At 53.6% G+C, this 21,732-nt stretch overlaps 1 protein-coding gene across 2 annotated transcripts in view; it reads right to left on the bottom strand.

Moving 5' to 3' along the window:
• Positions 1–21,732, bottom strand: part of PREX1 (phosphatidylinositol-3,4,5-trisphosphate dependent Rac exchange factor 1) — a 195,003-nt gene that overhangs the window by 24,533 nt on the left and 148,738 nt on the right. For both annotated transcript variants that reach the window (XM_082644314.1, XM_082644315.1), the window contains 9 exons: positions 16,874–16,946; positions 12,134–12,276; positions 10,306–10,398; positions 9,094–9,242; positions 7,307–7,392; positions 5,397–5,533; positions 4,592–4,703; positions 906–1,093; positions 454–615 (listed from right to left, as the gene is read on the bottom strand). In XM_082644314.1, the coding sequence (XP_082500440.1) occupies positions 454–615; positions 906–1,093; positions 4,592–4,703; positions 5,397–5,533; positions 7,307–7,392; positions 9,094–9,242; positions 10,306–10,398; positions 12,134–12,276; positions 16,874–16,946 (1,143 nt within the window). The remainder of the gene's footprint in view (positions 1–453; positions 616–905; positions 1,094–4,591; positions 4,704–5,396; positions 5,534–7,306; positions 7,393–9,093; positions 9,243–10,305; positions 10,399–12,133; positions 12,277–16,873; positions 16,947–21,732) is intronic.

Here is a 21,732-nt window from a genome sequence, read left to right as displayed (position 1 = left end):
TTTAGCTGCACCTGAGCTGTCCTTGAGGAACATCTCGCCCTGACCCACAGTCCGTGACGTTCAGGTAAGGCTACCTCCCCATCCTTGAAGAGACTGGTACAGGCCTAGGCAAGGGACCCAAGCCAAGTCAACAAAAGCTCTCTTTGAGTTCCTTTTCTACTGGGGTTGCTAAGGCTAGAGCCATTGGGGGCCATTTTGTCACCACATGAAAAGGAACTGCCTGAGAGCAAAGCCAATACAGAAAAATAAAGTCAAGAAAAAGAGAGAGGCCCTGTTCTTGTAATAGTGTGATATTTGTTTGAGTGCCTGGATACAACCATGCCTGAAGCTCACCTCTGGATGCTTCAGTAATATAAACCAATAAATTCTCCTGTTTGTTTAAGCTAAGTTGGGTTGGGTTTTGACATTTACAACCAAAATATCCCGAGTTGAGACCCTGTAGGGTGCAGGCACCTCCTGGTATAAGGCGATCCTCTGGCCGATGCTCTCCAGCTTGGTGTCACAGATGTTGTGGAACTCATAGTGGGACATGGTCCTTATGTTGTTGCTCAGGGCCATAAGCCGCCCACAGTTCTGCACAAAGACACTGTCATCGGTGGCAAAGGCCTCAAGGATCTGCAGAAATATTAACAGCTACTGAGCACTCGCTGTGCACCTGGGAGGGTCTTAATGGGTTTTTCTGGGGTGACTACTATATGCCTCATAATATGTGTGTGAGGTCAGCTCTATTACTGGCCCATTTAGCAGATGAGTAAACTGAGGCTAAGAGATAACAAGTCAGTCTCCTAAGCCCCACAGCTACCGAGTGGAGGGGGAGGAACTAGGATGCAGGGCTCCAGGCTAACTCTGAGGACATGGGAATCAGGCTGCCCCACCTCCCAGGGCAGGGCAGCACCCAGCAAGACCTTGGCAGTGAGGCCGAAGCAGCCACGGGGCTCCACGATCTTCTCCAGCACGTGGCACTTGATGCCTGCTGTGCTCACATACTCGTACACCACGCCATGCTCCAGGTGCACGTTGTCCACCGTCAGGCTGACCACAGGGCTGTCCTCGTGCAGGCTCAGCTGGGGACCCAGGGACAGCAGGGGGAAGGCTGGAAGCCAGAGGGACAGGCAACCCTGAGGAGGGGGCACCACCCCACACCAAGCCAGCCTCCTGACCCAGCACCGCAGATGGCTTGTGTTGGACGGATGGGGGGACTAAAGTGCTGCAGCTCTGTTCGTTTTTGCCAGCCTGCTATCGTTCACCTCTTGTTCTAGAAGACTGTCCTTCTAGGAATCTACCCTTGAGCCCCTTTCTCAGTCTATGTGGCTCAGAAAAGGGACCCCCACCAACTACACCCTCCCCCAGAGGCAAAGCCCTGGCCAATCAGCATGTTTGATTTCCTCTATTCATAGTGATTGGTTCAGGAGTGAGCATGTGACCCAAGCTGAGTCAATGAGAGTAAAGTCTGGCACTTTTGTTGGATCTACAAAGAGAAAGAGACATTCTCTTTTTCAACTGGATTCCAAGTTACTAGAGCCACCAGGTGGGAAAAACAGCATGTAAGAGGGAAACCAACACAGAGGGACCAGAGCTGAGAACTGGAGAAAAAGAAAGAGCCTCCTCACTATATAAAGTGCTGGATTGAGCCAGACCTGAAGCTTGCTGACCCTACTCAGACTTTTTAGTTTGCTGAGCCAATGTTTTTATGTAGCTCAGTTTCAGTCCTGATTAATATGGGCCCAGAGAGGCTGTGACTCCTCAGAGCCACACAGCTAGGTAGCGATGTATCTAAGGAGAAAGTAGACACTATTGGAGTGAACTGCTTTCCTCCCCACCTGCTCCAAAGAGGACCTCTCAACACACACCCCATCACTCTTTCTCCCCTCACCCTCATACTGTGTCACACTTGTCAGTTTTTTTGTTCTTTTGTTCACTGTCTGGCTCCCCTCACATCAGTGTCCTGAGGGCAGGGACCCTGTCTGCCTTGCTCACTCGTGTCTCCCCAGCTCCTAGAACAGAACCTGGCACATAGTAGGTGCTTCTACTTGTTGAACAGAAGAGTAGAAACTGCCAACTCCTCTCAGCGTGGTTTACGGTCATCATCAGGGGTCGCCCACATGTTGGGGAAGGAGGCCCACAGCCCTTTCCTCTCAGAGGGGCACAAACTGAGCTCACACCTGCCAGCTGGCCTCTCCCCCCTCCCCATCAGCCTGTCCCCTTTAGGACCCCTCTGCCAGGCTGTGGGTGTTTCAGCAGTGCGGGACGGCTCCCCAGCCAACCCCATAAACCCTGGTTCTTTTTTGACCCCGAAGTCACCAGCCAGGAGCCCAGAGCTGTTGGACACAGAGGCACCCAAAGCCCCTGGTCTACCCATGGCGTCTGCCCCCACCGCCAGCCCAGCAGAACTACAGGGCAGAGTCCAGAGAAGCAACCGGAGAGGAGGGGTTATTATTCAAACTACAAGTATTCACTCAGCGTCTACTATGCGCCAGACACAGTTCAAGGCTCGGAGCATACAGCAAGGAATAAAACAAACAAAATCCCTGCCCTCGGGGAGCTTACGCTAGTGGGGAAAACAGAAAAAAGCAATAAATAACTGTATGATATATGTCAACTAATACACATGGTGAAGAAAAATAAAACAGAATAAGGAGACACTGAGGGACAGAAAGGGCTTATTTAATTACAGCACTCAAGGTGGCCTCTCTGAGGAGGTGACATTTGAGCAGAGAGCTGAGTGAGGTGAGGAGCATGAGGTAAGAAGTACTCAGGGGGAAAGCATTCCAGGCGGAGGGAACTGCAAGTGCAAAGGCCCTGGGGCAGGAGTCCATTTGGTATTTAAGAACAAGAGGCTGGAGTGGATGGAGCAGCGAGGGCAAGCGGGAGAGTGATGAGAGGTGAGGCTGGGAAGCAAGGCTGGGCCTGGAAGACCATGACAAGGACTTGGTCTTTGCCCTGCATATGCATAGGGTGGAAGCCACTGGAAGGTTCTGTTCTATTTTTTGAGACTAGCCTACAGGAGGAGAGGTAAGGCAGGGCAGGGAGAAGAGTGAGCAGGCTACTACAATAGTCCTGGTGAGAAATGATGGTGGCTCGGACCAGGCAGCGATGGAGGTGGTGATTCTGGTTGCAGGGGGATGGTACAGGCAATGAGCCTGGATGCTGGAAGCAAGGTGGCAGGATACAGGAAAAAGAACAGTCAGGGAGAACTCTGAGCTTGGGGCCTGCAAATCTGGAAGGATGGAGAGGGGACCCTGAGGGGAGGAACAGGCTTCAGAGGAAGGTCAGGAGTTCAATTTTGGCCATGATGCCTGTTAGACATCCGGGGATGTCAGGTAGAATGACAGGTCTGGGGGTCCAGGGTTAAGGCTGGGCAGAGAGAAAAACATGGGAGCTGATAGTGGACAGAATAACAGCCCCTGGGGCTTCCCTGGTGGCGCAGTGGTTAAGAATCTGCCTGCCAATGCAGGGGACATGGGTTCGAGCCCTGGTCCAGGAAGATCCCACATGCTGTGGAGCAACTAAGTCCGTGCGCCACAACTACTGATCCTGCACTCTAGAGTCCACGAGCCACAACTACTGAAGCCCGCGTGCCTAGAGTCCGTGCTCCGCAACAAGAGAAGCCACCACAATGAGAAGCCTGTGCACCGCAACAAAGAGTAGCCCCCGCTCGCCGCAACTAGAGAAAGCCTGCGCGCAGCAACGAAGACCCAATGCAGCCAAAAATAAAATAAATAAATTTATAAAACAAAACACTGCAACAAAATATTAAAAGAAAAAGAATAACAACCCCTAAAAAAATACCCACATCCCATCCCTGGGCCCTGTGCTACGCTATGTTACCCGGCAAGGAGGAATTGGGGTTGCAGCTGGAAATAGGGCTGCTAATCAGCTGACTTCACAGTAAGATTATTCCAGATGATCCAGGTGAACCCAGTGTAATCACAAGGGTTCTTAAATGGGGAAGATGGAATCAGCAGAGTTAGAATTAGGGAGATGGCAGTGTGAGAAGGATGCAGGTCAACACTGCTGGCTCTGAAGATGGAGGAAGGGGGCCATGAGCCAAGCTTCTAGAACCTGAAACAGGCAAGTGAATGGATTCTCCCATAGAGCCACAGAAAGGAATGCAGCCCTGCTGACACCTTGATTATAGCCTGGTGAGTCTCACTTCGGACTCCTGACCTCCAGAACTGTAACATAGTAAATGTGTGTTGTTTTTTTGTTTGTTTGTTTGTTTGCGGTACACGGGCCTCTCACTGCTGTGGCCTCTCCCGTTGCGGAGCACAGGCTCCAGACGCGCAGGCTCAGCGGCCATGGCTCACGGGCCCAGCCGCTCCGCGGCATGTGGGATCTTCCCGGACCGGGGCATGAACCCGCGTCCCCTGCGTCGGCAGGCGGACTCTCAACCACTGCGCCACCAGGGAAGCCCCCAATGTGTGTTGTTTTAAACCACCAGGTTTGCGGTACTTTGTTACAGCAGCAGTCAGAGACTAACACAGAACCCATGGCGTCGAGATGGACTGGACGGGATCGGGAGGACTGTGCACACAGAGGAGGACCCAGTCCCTGCTGGCACCTCCGTCACACGGCCCACCTGTCCTGTTACCTGAGTTGGACTGGTCTTCCTCTCGGGCCCCCTCGCCACTAGGGTCCTCGCTGGGGGCCTCCCGGGCCTCCTGGGCATCCTCGTGGGTGTGGTAGACCCACTGGTACAGGCCCTGTGCAGGGAGCAGAGTAAGAGGGGCGGCCACGCCGCCAGGAGCCCAGGGAGGAAGGGAAGGGGCCAAGGTGCACACTGTTGCCTAATTCCAAGCTCAGGCTTTTAGCCTGTCGGCAACACCACCTTCAGAGAGCCCTCCCAGACTTCACTCTGGAACCTCCTGAGGGACCTGAAGTCACACTCAGCCCTCACTGTCTATAGTCTATGCTCCACACAGAAGCCAGGAAGGAGGAGCCTTAGGAAATGTACATCAGCTCCATGGGAGCAGAAACCTTGTCTCTCCCGTGGCCCCAGGGCCTCGAAACATGCCAAGCACACAGCAGGTGCTCAATAAACACTTATTAAATGAACCAATGAATTAGGATCACCCTCCACAAAACTCTGGTCCCCAACCCAAGTATAACATCAATTTTTTACCGCTGACGTGACTATTTGCCCAACGTGCCCATGTGGTAAGAAAAGAGGGTCTTACCACACCCATTTCACAGTTGTGAAAACTGAGGCCATGAGGTTTAGGAAGCAGAGAGGTCCTAGAGCCCAAGCCCAGCTCAGCCCTGCCAGGTAGGCAGCCCCACCCCACCCAAAACACTGTGGTGCCTTCAGGCTTTTCCCCAGAGAAGGGAACGTGGTCCTCAGCCCCTACCCCAATGAGCAGGGCTTCCCTGATCCCCTTAGCTGCCAGGTGGCTCACCAGGGCCTCTTCTCGGTGGCTCCGGAAAGCCTGGAAGTGCTCCAGGACCTCTGGGGCTCCATCGTTCATCACGTTGTTGCCATTGACCTTCAGGATGCACTGGCCAGCACAGAGGCCTGCGGCCACAGCCTCAGAGCCTAAGGGGGACAAGAGGGCTCAAGGCTGGATGCCAGGTGAAGAGAGCCCGGGGCAGTGCCAGGCAAGAGCAAGTAACCAGATGAACCTGTCCCCCGTCCCACCCACCACCCCAACTCCCCAAACGCCACCTCCATCCCCCGCACCCTGCAGCCACTCTCCACCCCATGCCAGTGGGCAGGACAGGGACTGGCGTTCCCATTTTGCAGAAGAAGAGACTGAGGTTCAGAGAAGTAGCAGCTAGTCCAAGGTCATGCAGCAAGGGAGGATGGACTTGAATCCAGAAACGCTTCACTCTAGAGCTTCATCTCCTTTAAAGTCCCACTACAACCCACGATACTGGGGCCAGGATCAGCCCCATTTTGCAGAAAGGGAGACAGAGGCTCAGAGAGGCAAAGTAACTCTCTCAAGGTCACGTGCCTAGGATAAGGCAGGTTTCGAACCCAGGGCTACCAGACTCTAAGGGCATGTTTTCTCAGCTATACCAGAACTCCCAAACTGCAGGGCTTGGACCCCAGGGTTTTGTGTGGTTAATATGAAGGGTCTAGAAATGCAAGTGAATGTCAAGCTTTGTACACAGGAAAAAAATCAGGCCTGCATGGTGTGATGGGGACAAGTACAGGCCTGGACCCCAGGAGCCCGGGTTCAAATTCTGGCTCTGTCATTGACCAACTGTGTGACCTCAGGCAAGTTCCATAACCTCTCTGTGCCTTGGCTGCCTCATCTGTAAAATGAAGACACTAATAATATCTACTCATAGGGCTCTTGAGAGATTCAGTGAGTTGAAACATGTTAAACATTTAGCCCCGTGCCTGGCTCTTAGTAAGGACTCAAGAAATATCAGCTGTCTTACTATTTTTGCCTATAAACACCTATTCTGCTCTAAGGCAGGGTTTCTCACCTCAACACTACTGACATTCTAGGCTGCATAATTCTCTGCTGTGGGGACTGTCCTGGGCACTGTAGGATGTTCAGCAGCATCCCTGGTCTCTACCCATGAGATGCCAGTAGCACCCGCACCCCAAGTTATAACCATCAAAGATGTCTCCAGACATTGTCAGATGTCTCTGGAGAGTGAAACTGCCCCCAGCTGAGAACCACTGCTTTAGGGATAAATAACATTAAAACCTACTTTAAGATATTAACAAATTCTCAGGAGCTTTCTATCGTGACGTGCATTTTCGATCAATACATATTAGAAGTACAACTATGACCACAAGAGTGGGCAATGAATGTTTAAACTTTAAAAACGGGGCCCTCAGATGCAAAGAGGGCTGGGAATCCCGTATCTCAGGTCAATTTGGTTTCATCTCCTGGACAGAGTAACCTCTTAAACAGCACACAAGGAGAAGGCAATAAGAAATCAGAGGTCTCAAACTGCTGGCCTATGGCCTGGATCTATCTGGCCACAGAAGTGTGGCCAAATTCCTATTTCTGGTTTCTTTAAAAAAATCAAATCTGGCAGGAGGAGGTCCACATTCCTGCCTGGCAATAATGAGCTTCAGCTGAAGAAAAACTGCCCCTTTTCGAGTGAACATGTATTTTTCTCACTTTGCCACAGTCCTCACCACCCCCTAGTGCCTTCATTTTAGTTGTCCATTTGTAACTGCCTGACCCCCCTCCATAAGCGTTTGCAAGCCTTGGCTTCAAGCAAAGAAGGTGCACTAAGAAGCACAGGCCTGGAGGTAATGGTTTGGGGGCCTCTGAACTCCTTCCACACACACACAGACCCATCTCCCAAAGCTCCCCTCTCCACCTCTTAGGCTCCCGCTCACCTCTCCCCACAGCATAGACATACGGCGGGGCAGCTCCACGGATCTGGAAGCACAGAGCCTCTGGACGATCAGGGACTTTGATGATCCTGCACCAAGCAAAAGCAGCCATAAGGTAAAGCAGTACCACTCCCGACAGCCCAGGGGGTCACCCTGGGAGCCCCTGCCCCCCAGGCTTTTGGGAAATCAAACCCCACATAGCAGCAGCACCGCGCTGTCCAAATGTATAGAGAAACCTCGTCTAACCAAAGCCCACGGCAGCAGGATCTTTGATTGATCAGAACTAGCTGGCCCACCCTTGGAGATTCAGTCCATGCACAGAAATTCCCACTCACCCCCCTACCCCTTTCTCCATCATTCTCTTGGTGAGAGGAGGCCTCGTGCCAGCCAGACCAGCACCTTGGCCAGTGAACATTTTATTCAATAATCACAGATTTGGGAGACTGACAAGCGACCCAGCACATCTTGGTGCTGACTCTAGAAAAATGCCCATGTGTCCCCCAGAGAGCATGATTTGAAAACCCAGGTGTTGGCCATTCTGCGATGGGTCACCAGGGCAGAGTGGGCAACACCTTTCCAGGGTCATACAGCAGGTATCATTAATCCAGGGGCTTCCCTACCAAGGGCGTGCCCCCTACATTGGGCCTTGGATCGTCCCCGCCCGCCAGATAAAGCCGTCTTGAGAGCCTGTTCTCAAACCCCAGGTATTTCTGGAACTTGAAGCAGGAACGTTCCATCTTGGTGATTTCTGCCACTTCTACATACCAACCAAACTATCAATCATTTTCTCTAAATCGACATGTCTTTTTACTGAAATAATCCTATTTAAAACTTTCCATCACTCTCATCAATAGAAAACCAGGAGCATCTGCCTTAAATAGAAGGGAGAAGTGAAAACCAAATCCACAGGTTATAAAATAGAAAATGCTTCTCCCTGTACCTGTGTCTGGTACCCGACCACTTCTCACCACCTCACCATTGCCACGCGGGGCTGGGCCACCAGCCTCCTTACCACTCCCCCTGCTTCCACCTCTGCCCCTGACAATCTAGTCTCCACCTGCAGCCAGAGAGATTCGGGCAGAACCTACATCAGATCATGCCGCCCCTCTGCTCAGAACCTTCCAGTAGCTCCACGCTCCTTACCGTGGGCACAGGCCCTATGGGGCCTGGCTGACCTCACTGCCCACCCCTCTTTCTCATTCACTCTCTTCCAGCCCCATCAGCTTCTGCATTGTTCTTCAAACACACCAGCCACAGTTCCAACCCAGGACCTTTGCACTCGCTGTTTCCTCTGCCTGGAACCCTCCTCCTCCAGAAGTCCCCTTGACTCGCTCCCTTACCTCCTTCAGGTCTTCACCTCAGTTCTCAGTGGCATCTCCCTGACCACCACCCCTCCCCACAGCCCATCTCCTGTCCCAGCTTTATCTATTGGTCCACACTCACGACTACCTGAACTACCTGGCTCAGTATGTATGTCTCTTACTTTTCTGCTTTGTTTTTTGTCTGTCTCCTGCTCTACCCTCCAAACAGCTGAGATCTATGAGGGTAGAAGTGAATCTAGCCAGACGGGGCTGCATCCTCAGAGCCTGAAACACCAGTGGGCACACAGCAGGCGCTCAAACATCTGTCAACTGAACAAAGGCAGCAGCACTGTGTCACGTGCCTGCAAAAGGAACCCGAACCACGGGGAATCGGGACGGCTTGGGGCCCCCACCAACACCTCTAGGACTCGGGCAACTCCTAAGCTTGAGAAGAAGGTCACCAGACACCCCACCCAGGGGGACACTCACTCTTTGGCCTTGGTGGCTACCAGGAGACGCAGCGGGCGGCGGGAACAGAAGGACTGGCTGAGGATGGACTCCACCTCTGCGAAGGGCCGCAGGAACACCAGGTCCTCGTTGACGGAGTAGATCTTCCTCCCCACCTGCAGGCCGGCCATCTGGGCAGGGGTGGAGCGGGAGACAAGCACACCAGGTAACTGGCCCCTCCCCTCCCTTCTCCTCCTCACTAAGGAGCCTTTTTTTTTTTTTTTACAAATCCTTTATTACTTTATTCTAACAACTGCAAAAACCTTCCTATAGTGTACCTTTTGTTTTCCTTTGACATATTCTAACTCTGTTAGTTTCTCATTGGTCTTGAATGCATTCAGGCAGCGCAGAGCCAGCACCAGGCACCAAGTACAACCAGCGGGAGGCCCCCGGGGCAACCCCGCTCCCCTCTGTGGTAAGCAGCTAGGGCGCTGGGGAGACCCGTTCTGGCCAACGAGCTATGGAGGGAGGCCTACAAGGGGCGCTAACGGGAAAGACATTTTTCCCCTGAGGAGGAGCTGTCAGTCCGCCCGTGCTTCCCACCCAGCTGTGAGAGGACACGAGGCATGGACCTGGGGCGGCCACCTTGTGACCACGAGGGCTTGGCCAGGAAGGTCAAAGAGACATCGACCCCGAACCAAGGCACAACCACCTCCTTCTCACTGCTTATGTTATTAGAAAAATGAAGTCCCACGGGTCCTGCCACTGTGAGGCCAGCATGTGGCTACTTGCAGCCGTACACATTGCTAATCGCTACGAGGAAGCAACCAGAGCACCTGGACGAAGCGGCAGGTGCCTCTCTCCCACCCACCTGCACACCCCCTGGGAACAACTGAGAGGACCCGGGGCTGAATCCTTGGCTGTCCTCCTCCAGACCTTGTATCCATGTCACAGCAACCCCGGATATTTTTTCCATAATCGGAGCTGATTCAGACCCTCGGGTCGTTTTCATGCACCACCCCGTACGGCCAGCAGGGGGACCTGGTGGCACATGCTGGGAGGGCAGCCCCAAGCCATGGATTCTGCAGACAAGACCACCCCACCCTCAGTTTCCCCACCAGGGCAATGAACAAGGAGGGACCACTGACATCCCAGGGCTTTCTGAGCTAGCCTGCCTCAAGAAACGAGGAGAGATGCCCCACTTTCCCATCCGCACCCAGCCCGAGCCAGGATGGCCCCTCTGAGCGGCCTCACCTCCGCCAGCGAGCCCCTCTGGACCGACTTCACCACCACGGCCTTGTTCTTCTCCTCGATGTCGAAGCCATAGTCGTCCTCCTGGGGCAGGATCTGAGGGTCCGAGGCAGGAGAGATGGTGAGGCAGGGAGGGGGGCCTGGAGCCAGCCCCACCTTGGCCCCCATGGTGAGAACCGTGATCCTACCAGCTCTTCATGCCCCAGATCTACTCAGGGTACAGACTGGGGGGTGGGGTGCGGCAGGATGGATTTAAATGCTAGCAGCACCCAGGACGCAGAAGATGCTCAATATGTACCTGTCACGTGAAGACCCGCCACTGGGCTCGTGCTTCAGCCTGCTGCTGACCACACGTATTTGTTTACTTTTCATTGCCTGTCTCACCTTCCTCTCCCCAACCTGAGGACAGAGCCTCCTTATTTATGTACCACTGTCCCCCCATCTGCTGGCATACAGTAGGTGCTCAATAACAACTTACTGACTTAATGAATAAAATAGATCCAAAGGTATCCAGCCACCAAGAACTTGGGGACAGGAAGGGAGTTTAGGGAGGAGCCGTCCCTCCCCATCACAGGATGATAGGCAGATTGGTGGGTTCGGGGGCGTCAGTGGTGGTGAGGATACAGGGAAATGCGTTTATTCGTTCAATAAATATGTGCTGAGCTGCTGCCTATTATATGGGCCAGGTACTTTACTGTTCCAGAAACAGCACTGAACAAGACAGACGGTTCCTGCCCTCGTGCAGCTGATTATCTACTGGGGGAGACAGACTACAAACAAATAAAGAACTATAGAATGTGGTGCAGGGAGTGTATGTAGTTTGAATTAAAACAAATGACTTAAAGGGACAGGAAGTGGTGTGGCAGTGGGGCCAGAGAAGGGGGTATCTCAGCTGAGACCTGAATGAAGTGAGGAACAGAAGTTTATAAAGGGTGGAGAAAAGTGCTTCAGGCGGAGGGCACAGCATGTGCAAAGGCCCTGAGTCAGGCTCCAAGGTACTGGAGGATGAGAAAGAAGATCAGGGTGGCTGGAGTGGCTGGGGTGGGTGGGATGAGGAAGGGGAGAGCACAGGAGATGAAGCTGGAGAGGCATAATGAGAAGCTGGAGAGGCATGATGAGTCTTGAAGGCCATGGTGAGAGACTGGATTTATCCTAAGTGTGATGGGGAGCACTGGAGGGCTTTGTTGTGCAATAAATGGGAATTGGAACAGCAGCCCCCATAAGTACTACAGGAAAGAAGTTAATGGAGCTGCCTTCTCATCAGGTGAACTTCGGCCTCAACTCTGGCAATGACAGGAGACCTAACCTCTCCAAGCCTCTCTCCTGGTTGCCTGCTGTGGGCCAGGTCTTAAGATGGAGGCCGCTGCTCACCAGTGGGAGAGAAGCAGGATTTGGTGGGCTGGGCTAGTAAAATATTTGAACAGGCTGGTAAATGTTCTACCTTAACTGCAAGGCTATTTACGGCAACTGAACAAGGACAGGGTGACAGCCCAGAAGATACAAGGTTTTCGTGTGAAGGAGGAGTCCTGCAGGACCCAGGAGGCCCTCCTCCCTGCACAAGGCTAGGCTGGGGTGTGGGGCAGACAAGGGGAGATGGGAAGGAAAAGAAAAGGAGCCCAGCAAGCCCAATCTCATCTGTCAAGAGGGTAGTCTGTCCAGTAAAGCAACCTGGCCTCTGGGCAGTGTTGCCAGCCACCACCTAGAATCCCCCATACTCTTGGGTATTCCAAGTTGACCTCAACTTCTCCAGCCATAATCTGAAGGTTGCCCAGTTCCCGGGGCTGCAGACGGGTCTGGGAAGGAAGATGCAGCAGCACATCTCTGCTCCTACCAGCAGGCGCTTGGCCAGAATGTTCTCCACCAGTTTGAAGTCGCTGCGAAGCTGTTTGTTCTTGCTGCTGGTTCCCTCCATCTCCTCGTCTGCGTGGAAACGGAAGTACTGGGACTCATCCTTGAACTCGCTCTTCTCCAGCACTGGGAACCCACAGACATGCAAGCACAAGGTCAGGCTCACACGGGAAGCTTTCAGGAGCATCTGCCAACTGGCAGCCACGGGCCGGAACCAGCCCCTGGACAAGTTTGGTTTGGCCAGCACAGTGCTCTATTAAGTAAAATCCTGTGCCAATACTAACATATTAGGATATTCAACATAAAAGCCTGGCTTTCTGACTTCCCTTGAAAAATCTGAACTCGCCCCACCTGCTATAAAGGCATATTACAAAGCCATGGTAACAAAACCTGTGTGGAACCACAGCAGAAGCAGATTAAAAGCCAGCAGAAGAGAACAGCAATCACATAAGAGGACACTGTGTTTACGGGAACTCAGCATGTGATGGATGCTGAACGATCACGTGGAGTATTCCACAGATGGTACAGGGAAAACTGACTCATGGGAAAAAAAAATAAAACCAGATCCCTACCTCATACCATATATAACAATAAACTCCTCTTGGATTAAAGACCTAAATAGGAACAGAAAAGCTAAAGCTCACCAAACAAAATTCAGGAGAATATCTCTGTCCTAGAGCAGAAAAGGAGTTCATATACAAGACCCCCCAAAAAGCACTATGATAAAATTAAGGACTTCCATTCAGTAGGAAGGCCATAGGTAGGCTGCAGATTCAAAACTAATTGTACTGTCTAAAACCAACAAAGAATAAATACCTAGAATATATAGGAAACTCCAATAAATCAACCAGAGAAAGCTGGGAAACTCATAGATAAAAGGGCAAAGGATATGAATGGGCAATTAACATATGGGAAAATCTAAGCGGGCAGCAATTGTATGAAAAGGAACTCACCCTCACTGATAAGCAGAAAGAGACCACAGTGAAACCCTTTAGACCAGGGACTAACACACTCAGTCCCTGTGAGCCAAATGTGGCCCACTCCTGCTTTTTATAAATAGTTTTATTGGGACACAGCCACACCCATTTATTTACATTTTGTCTGGGGATGCTTTGGGGCCACAATGACAGAATTAAATAATTGCAAGAGACTGTATGGTCCACAAAATCTAAAATATTTACTATCTGGGCCTTTACAGAAAAAGTCTTCTGACCTCTGTTCTAAGACAAGGCAGGAAAATGAATAAAAAGAACCAGTAACAATCAGCATGTGATGTGGTCCCTGTGGATTACAATTTAACTAAATACCTTCTCGTGCAGGGCACGCCGGGGATACAGGCTTAAGTTCACTTACTCCGCAGACAAAGAAGGACCTGCTGCACCCCTTTTAAAGATAGGAAGACTGAAGCCCAGAGGAGCTAAATAAACTGCCCAAGGTCACAGAGCCCAGGCTCCTCCTCTTCACCATACTGCCCAGCCTGGCCTGATAGATGGGGCGAGGACAAATTAAATAAAAGGGAGAAATCGAGGCAGTCATCTGAAGTCAGCAGGCCCCTGAAAGAAGGACAAGGAGCTGCCTTAGCTTCGCGATGTCCCCGCCATCCCAGAAGACCTCTAGTGACATGAAAAGCATCAGGAGCCCTTCCTTCCTGTCTCCTTCCTTTCCCGGGACAGCTAGCTGTTTGTGAGCATCGTGCTCAGGCCACCTCTATTACCTCCTTGGAGACAACAGACACACAAATTGCTGCTTTCCCCAGAGCTGGGAGCCAGGCCCCAGGAGGCCGGCTGGCTTCCCCTCCACTGTAAACACGAGGCTAAAAGACTCAGGGAGTGGGAAGAGGAAGCACCGTGTTGTGTCTCGTGTCTCGGCTGAAATATGTGGGGAAACATCTGGAATCCCGGAGTCCGGGAGCTCAGCCAGGTGAGAGCCAACCACTCCCAACTTCCAGTCGAGGCCACTGGCCAGGCTTCATGAGACGGGCACAGATCCACGTTCAAATCCCTGCCCGGCCCCTCCCAACTTCACGGCCGTTTAGCCTCTCTGAGCCTCAGGTTCCTCATCTGTGGGGATAATAACGGCACCAACTTCCCGGGATGGCTGCGAGGATTAAATGGTGAGCCTCAGTTTCCCTGTATGTGCCTAAGGCACTGGACCGCTGGCCTCTGCGTCCCTCCCCGGGGACACCTCAGAGCCCCGGGAGCTCGGGTCCGACACCACGGGAGGCGCCACACAGGCCCCGCCCCACGCTCCACCCTGCACCCTAACCTGCATTCTGCAGCGGCCACAACCCTAGCATCTGGCCCTTTCCTCTTTCAGCCTATTTTTGAGTTCGTGGCAGGAACAAGGGAGCGAGGACCGCGCCCTGCAATTTCTCTCCCTGAGCGACCCTGAGGGTGTTGCTGTTGCCCGGGATCACCCCCTCCACGACGTCCTCAGCCGGCCGCCTTCCCAAAATAGTAGCTGGGGTGGACCCCTAATTACTCTTACCCACAAATGAGAGGCTCTGCCCAGCTGACGGGAGGCGGGGGATGGAGCTGCGAGGGCCCCCCGCAGGGAACAGAGCGGCTTTCGGGAATGACCGAGGCTGCCGGGCTCCCGCCCTGACCCAGAGTGAGTCCCAACCCCACAGAGCCGTGGCCACGTTGAGCTCAGATGGGAAGGGGAAAGATGGGGAAACTGAGGCCGGGGAGGAGCAGGGCTTTGCCGGCAGTCCGCCGAGTCAGGCCCAAAACCAGGCCTGCCGGCTACAAGGCAGGGGGCAAATCCGATGACCTGTCACCCCAGGGGCGCCTCTCTCTCCCTGCTGAAGGGAGAGTAAATCCAGCAGCTAGACCAGGGGGAGAAAACTTGTTTTTCTAAATGAAGTCTTACTGGCTCAGAGCCACACCCACTTGTTTACACATCCCCCTGCAGCTGCTTTTAGGCTACAGCGGGCAGAGCTGGGCTGTGACAGAGACCGTGTGGCCCACGAGGACTAAGATATTTACTGTCTGACCCTCTGCAGACAGAGTTTGCCAACCCCTGAGCTGGAGCACAGAGCAGGTGCTGGGAGGAGGAATGACCAGAAGCCCTTCCCGAGTCTCAGGCCTCTGCTGCCACCACATGCATCCAGGCAGCGTGGTCCCTCCTCTGGACGATGACAGCCGCCTTCTCCCCGGCCTCCCTGCTTCCGCCCTCACTCTCGCAGACACTGTCCGCAGGCAGCCAGAGGGCACCTGTAAGAAGCCCAGCCAGGCACGTCCTTCCCCTGCTCCAAACCCTCCCGGGACGCCCACCTCACTGGAGTAAGAGCCAAAGTCCTCCTCACATGCTCATAATAGTCCAGAAAATGTACTTATTTACTGTCATGTGATTCACACACGCACACACGCGCATACAGGGACACGAGGGCAAGACCTGCATCCATCTTGCTCACCCCGGTCCCCAGAGCCTAGCACGGTGCCTGCACGCAGAAGGCACCCTCTGAAAGACAGCAGGATGAGCAAAGACGGAGGGGAGGTATGGAATCAGCCTCACAGCGACAGAGCAGCTCCAGGAAGAAAAGTGAATCTGAGCTGGCCCAGGGGGTGAGGAAAGAGAGGAGCCATCCTAGCAGGTGGCCAGGTGACCTCGCTGGGGAGGCATGAATTGAGCAGAAACACTGAATAAGTGAGGGGGTGAGGCAGGGAGGGAGGGACACCCGGGCGAGAGAAACTGCAAGTGACAAGGCCCTGGGGAGTGTTCTGGAAACAGGAGAAAGGCTCCCCAGTGGAGGTTCAAAGTCCACTCGTCCCAAAAGGGTGGGAGCCTCAGGGCTCCCCCAGGGTGGGGCCACAAGGACAGGCCACAGAGCTCAGTGGTTGACATGTGGCCTGCAACGCCAGACTGCCTGGGTTTACATCCCAGCCCCTCCTTGTCAGGTGACCTTGAGCAAGTGTCCCAGCTGCCTGAGCTTCCATTCCTCGTTTACAGACATTCATACCAACATCAAAGGATCGATCGTCCCAAGGACCAAACTCATTGCTACATGGAGAGTTCTTAGGAGGAGGCCGGGCACGCAGAGTATCACTTCTGTGTTAACTGACAATGGCGTCAGTGGAAGCATTTTCTCCTCCCTCTCCCCAGCTTCCTGCCCCAGGACCATCTCGGACCGTCTGCCTCTCTCCCCTCTTAGGTGCTTCTTCCTGTGCGGGGAGGGGTGAGGCGTCTGAGGGGCGAGGCCCCGCCTGGCCTCCCTTCTCTCATGCTCACAACCCGCCTGTCCTCTGTCCCCACGGACCCCTCTCCTCTCCTCTCCTCTCCTCCCCGGAAGCCCGTGGGCCAGGTCCGCGTTGTCCACCCTCACTGCCCACCCTGGGAGGCCACATCCCATGAGGGAGGAAGGGCTTAGGAAGCCCATGGATTTGACCTCACATCCGGTCTGTGTTTTGCAGCCAATCTTTACCAGCCACCTAGGTCCCCACTGGCCACCTGAAGTGATGTCCCCATCAGTGCAGAACGGGGCGGGTGGGGTGGGGAAGGGTTCAATCCACGAGCTGCAGCACAGGCCCACTCGGCATCCAGCCCGGGCTCACCCACGGGCATGCTGGGCAGCCGCCAGCCCACCACTTGCTCCCTCTGGGCCTCAGTTTCCCCCCGCCGTAAAATGCACCGGGGACCAGGGTCCCTGCCAGCTCTTCTGTTCCAGGACAGGACCCCCACCCCACCCCAGGGAGGCTGGGCTGAAGGGGAAGGGGTGGATTACCGTGGTGCATGAAGCCGTTGTTACACAGGCCCACGCCAAGCGCCACCGCCTCCTCGCGTGTCTGGCAATCGCCCTGGAACAGAACAAGAAGCAGAGGGTGTTAGGTGGACCCGCTGAGCCAAGGGGCTGAGCCAGGCTGGGGAAAAGCCCACCACCACCGGGAACGGAGACTCCACGAGGGCAGGGATGTGTGTCTGTCTTGTTTACTGTGGTATCCCCCAACCATGTCTGTGATTGTTATTAATAAACCCCAAACAAGAAAAGTATTTAATTGCATGTTAATTATTTACATGTGAGAAATGCATGCTGTACCATGCCATAAACACCACAAACGAGAAATGGCGATTTTATGTGGCAGACACTGCTGGTTGCCCAGCGACAACCCTCCCCGGCCCCATCCCGCCCTAGTACTGAAACCCTCACTCTTACAGACAGCAATTCATCTACCTAGACAACCACAGATCCCAGCCTCCTTTACAGCTAGAGGTGGCCAATGAGATATAAGCAGAAACCACTGATAGGGAGCTCTGGCAAAACACTCTTTGTCCCCGGTCCTTCCTTTCTCTTCCTCCTGCCTGGAACAAAGGTGTGATGGCTGGAGCTCCTGCAGTCATCCTAGAGCACAATGTGACCTCAAAAATAGAAACATACTAAGGATGGCAGAGCAAAAAGAAAGAGCAGGGGTGGTCTTCAAAGATATCATGAGATTGTTCTAGCAGCTCTGGACCACCAACCTCCGGGCTTCTCTCATACCAAAGAAAAATAAACCCCTAATTTGTTCCAGCCTCAGTAGTTGACTCTCTGATACTAGAAATCAAGTTCAACTCCTAACTGACCTGGCTCCTCCCTGAGCAGAGGAACCCAAGGTCAGGGGACAGCTGGTGCCGATTCTCCCAGAGAGTGTGCCCTGGAGCCGGTGCCCCTCCGCGTCTGCTCCCGAGAAGCTGGAAGTCTCCTGGTGCCAGTTCCTCCTAGGACCTGGCTCCTGGGTCTCCCCCTGACTCTGTGGGTGCTCCATGGCCTTCTCAATAAGTCATCTTCTCTTTTTTACTTTCCTTAAGTTAACCAGATACTGTTTCTGTTTCTTGCAACCCAAATAATCTCAGTATATCCAGGCAAAGTATGTGAGTTGTGTGTGTACGTAGGGGAAGTGACAGGCAAAGGAAACAGCACGGACAAAGGTCCAGAGGTGCAAAGCTTAGAGTACAGAAAATAACATGGCCGGCAAAAGCAGGGTGAGTGAGAACGTCAGCTCTTTAAGGAAAAGGCCTTTGATCTATTGTGTTCCCTGCTGAATCCTAAGTGCTTAGAACAGAGCCTGGCATGCAGTAGGTGCTCAGTACATACTTGCTGATTGAATAAAGACATTGTCAGCAGGGACTAACTCATGCATTAGTCTGTAGCCAGGTCAATCGCTCCGCTCAGCTGGCCTCTCGTTTAAAATACTGCCCAAGTGAGAAGTTATTCCAAGAGGCACTGGCCCGACAGAGCCAGGCCAGAAGCCTCCACTGTTGGTGTATCCCCTCCCAGGCCCCTGCCAGCAGTGGAAGGGCCAGGGAGGGAATTCCTCAGCTACAGGAGAAATGAATTCAGAGCTGCAGGCCTCAGCCTGCCAAGGTCCCAGAGCAGAGCCTGGGGGAGCCACTGGCCTCAGCTGCTCTAGCTGCCCCAGGCTGACTCAGAAATGACAAATCTGTCCTGTGGGACTGCAGGCCAGCGGCTGGAGAGCCAGCACGCTCACAGCCCTGCCAGCATAGCAGCCAGCCATGCAAGAGGCCGCATCCGGAGCAGCCGCCCCCAGCTGTGAGGGGCCCAGGAGGCGGGCAGGCCCAGCTCTGCAGCCCAGGGGGCCCGGGCAGGCATCTGGAGCCCACCTAGCTTTCCGAAGCTCTCACAACCTGGGCTCCCAGCCCATCCCAGCCCGTCCTGGCCTCTTCTCTCCAAAGGGCCCTGGGGTGACCCATGTGGTGGCTCCCAAAGTGAGAACAGCACAGGGATTCTCTGGTCAAGAGTGAAATACGCTAACCCTGGATGTGTCCACCGCCTGAAAAGCAAGCCCCCACCCCACATCCTGCCAGCCGTGGGGAAACCGAAAGTCATCCAGCCCCCATTTTCTCCCCTCCCAGAGGAAGGCACAGGCACACACGGCCCTGTGCAATCAACCTCAGCAGCACACTTCCCCTTCATCCCCCACTCACCCACCAGCCCCCCTCACTGGGGGCTCCATCCACAACGGCCTCCTTGCTGCTCCTTCCACACACAACATGTGACCCCACCTCAGGGCCTTCGCACCTACTCCTTCCTCCCCCTGGAATGCCCTGCCCTGGCTTTTCAGGTCTCAGTGCCCATGTCAGCTCCTCCTAACTGCCTAGATGGTCAACCCAGAGGCAATCGCTCTTATTAATCCCATTTGACAGATGAAGAAATTGAGGCACAGACAGGCTTGGCACTTGCCCAAGTTTACAGCATGAGAATGGAATCCTTTTACAGCCGGACTTTCCCTCCAAGTTACAAATAGGGAAACTGAGGCTCCAAGAGGGGAGGAGAGTTACCCAGAGTTACGGCCAGGGCTCCTGTCCTGTCCTTGTTTATCCTTTGTTTCCTCTGCTGCTGCCTTGAGCTGCCGGCCTGGCCCTTTGCCTGCTCACCCACCCCAGCCTTGCCACCCCACCCCGGGTGCTAGAAACCCCGCCACCGTCAGCACTGCCATCTGCCTGAGCATGGGGGTCAGTGTAGCGGGCGCTCAGGGCACATTTCGGCGGAGCCGGCACAGGAGCCAGCAGATATGAGCCCTCCCACACCTGGCTCCTGGCCTGTCCCTGCTCTCTCCTGCTCCAGCCCACCGACCCCCGCTCTCCTTTTGACGGCCACAGCCTAGGGCATCCTGGAGCCCAGGCAGCACAGACCAAAAAACCATGAGTAGAAAGGTGAGGAGAGCAAACTCTGGAGCTGGATCCCCCGGGTTCAAACCCCTGTTTGGCCAAGCCGTGACCGTGGGCAATTCCTTAACCTCTCTGACTTTCATTTCCTCATTTGTACTTTTTATCCCCAGATTTGCCCCCGACTTCCCAAGGCCTCTGCCACCTCTCGGTGGTATTCCCCACTCAGACTCCACAGTACAAGCTATAGTCAATACAGAGGATTATTATTACAATTTCTATTATTATTGACTACCAAGGCATCATGAAGGCCCCCCCACACACAATCTTATAGGAGTACCTCGTTTCTGTGTGTCCTGAGGCAAGTTACATAACCTGAGCCTCAGTTTCCTCATCAGTACAATGGGGATAACAACTGTTTTATGAAGATTAAATGAGATAATACACACAGAAGATCAGAAGTGATACAGTACATAGCTTGTCAATCAAAGGACTAATACCCTCCTTTTCCTCTGAGCTAAAAGAACTCTCATTCATCTGAGTAGTTGGTAGGGAGCCCTTCCCCCAGCCTCAAGGGATGAATTCTGAGGAATTCTAAGGCACTCTCAGCAATCCTTATTGTTTTCCCCAGGGAGTGGTTTAGGGGTACATGAGGGACCCACCTGGCCATGCGACCTAAGGGGAAGACCACTGGGCAAGGCGGGGGGACTGGGGGAAGTTTCCTCTCCTAATAAACATAGTGAGAAAGCTCTTTCCAACTGCCCCTGTTGCCTGCCTTTGGCCATAGGTCTACATAGATGTGATAGCTGGAGCTGTGGCAGCTGTCTTATGACAATGAGGCAGCTGGCAAGATGGCGGAACAAAAAGATGGAAAGAGCATGGGTATAAATGGCATTGTTGAGCTCTAGGACCATGAACTCTGGACGCCTAGTTATATGAGCAAAAAATGTCTTTACTGTATAATTTAGATTTCTTATTATGTGAAAGAAAAACGTCTTGACTGTGTAAGTCAGGTTTCCTAGTATGTGCAGCCAAAAGTATTTCTAGCTGATCTAAGGGGTTTCAATCAACATTTTATTTCAAGGAGCAGAATGACCTAGAGTTAGAAATGAAGATGTGTTCAAAGCAAAATAACCCTGCTGAACTACACAATTATACGTTTTCTTCTTGACTTTCCTGCTAAAGTGCAGGTGGGGATGACTCTTGAGATCAAGACTTGCTGTAAGCAGTCTTCAAGGTCACATCCTCATCACCAACCTCTCCCCCACAAAGAGACCCACAGGCACACTGTCCCCCCCTTTCCCTGACCCAGAGTCAGATGCCAGCTGCTGTTCGGTCCATCTCATGGAAGCCATCCTATGTCAACTCCGATTAGCTTCCCTGTGTCCCCAGACCAGGCCAAGCCATGCGAGGCCTGCTGAAGTGGACAGAGGGTCAGCTGCAACCTTCACTCCACCGTCCGCCCCCTGCCTCCACTGCGACTGGATGCTGGGGGATGGCGGCAGGGGGGCGGGGGGGGGGTCCTCTGGACCAACTGACAATGACTCAGGCTACTCCAGGGGGCCTTCGGCCAGGATCACAGCTAATCTGACAGCACCGGCCACAAGCAGGCCCCTGCCGTGCCCAACACCGATCATAAAGAGAAACCAACAGAGGCCGTTGCTCTGGCCGGTTCTCCTCCTCGCCGGGGTGCTCCAGGGCGCACTCTTGAGCCTCCCCAGCTCAGCCAAGGGCCTTGCAGTCATTCAAGACTCCTGTGTCTCTTACCACTGCCGCCCACTCCGTCCATTCAACAGCAGACTATGTTAGGTCCACCTTCAAAAAATCCCAAACCTGACCACTCCTCCCCCTCCCCCGCGGCCACCCAGTTCTCAGCCACCACGCTCCCCACCTGCAGTTCTGAAGCCGCCTCCCCGCTGGTCTCCCGATTGCCAACCTCGTCCCCCGACAGCCCGAGGATCTTATCCCACCGAAGTCAGA

This window comes from Mesoplodon mirus, assembly GCF_964341445.2.
Source record: "Mesoplodon mirus genome assembly, chromosome: 15".
In the NCBI taxonomy this organism is placed as follows: domain Eukaryota; kingdom Metazoa; phylum Chordata; class Mammalia; order Artiodactyla; family Ziphiidae; genus Mesoplodon; species Mesoplodon mirus.
Note: the sequence above shows the minus strand (reverse complement) of the source record. Positions and strands in the feature narration are given on the sequence as shown.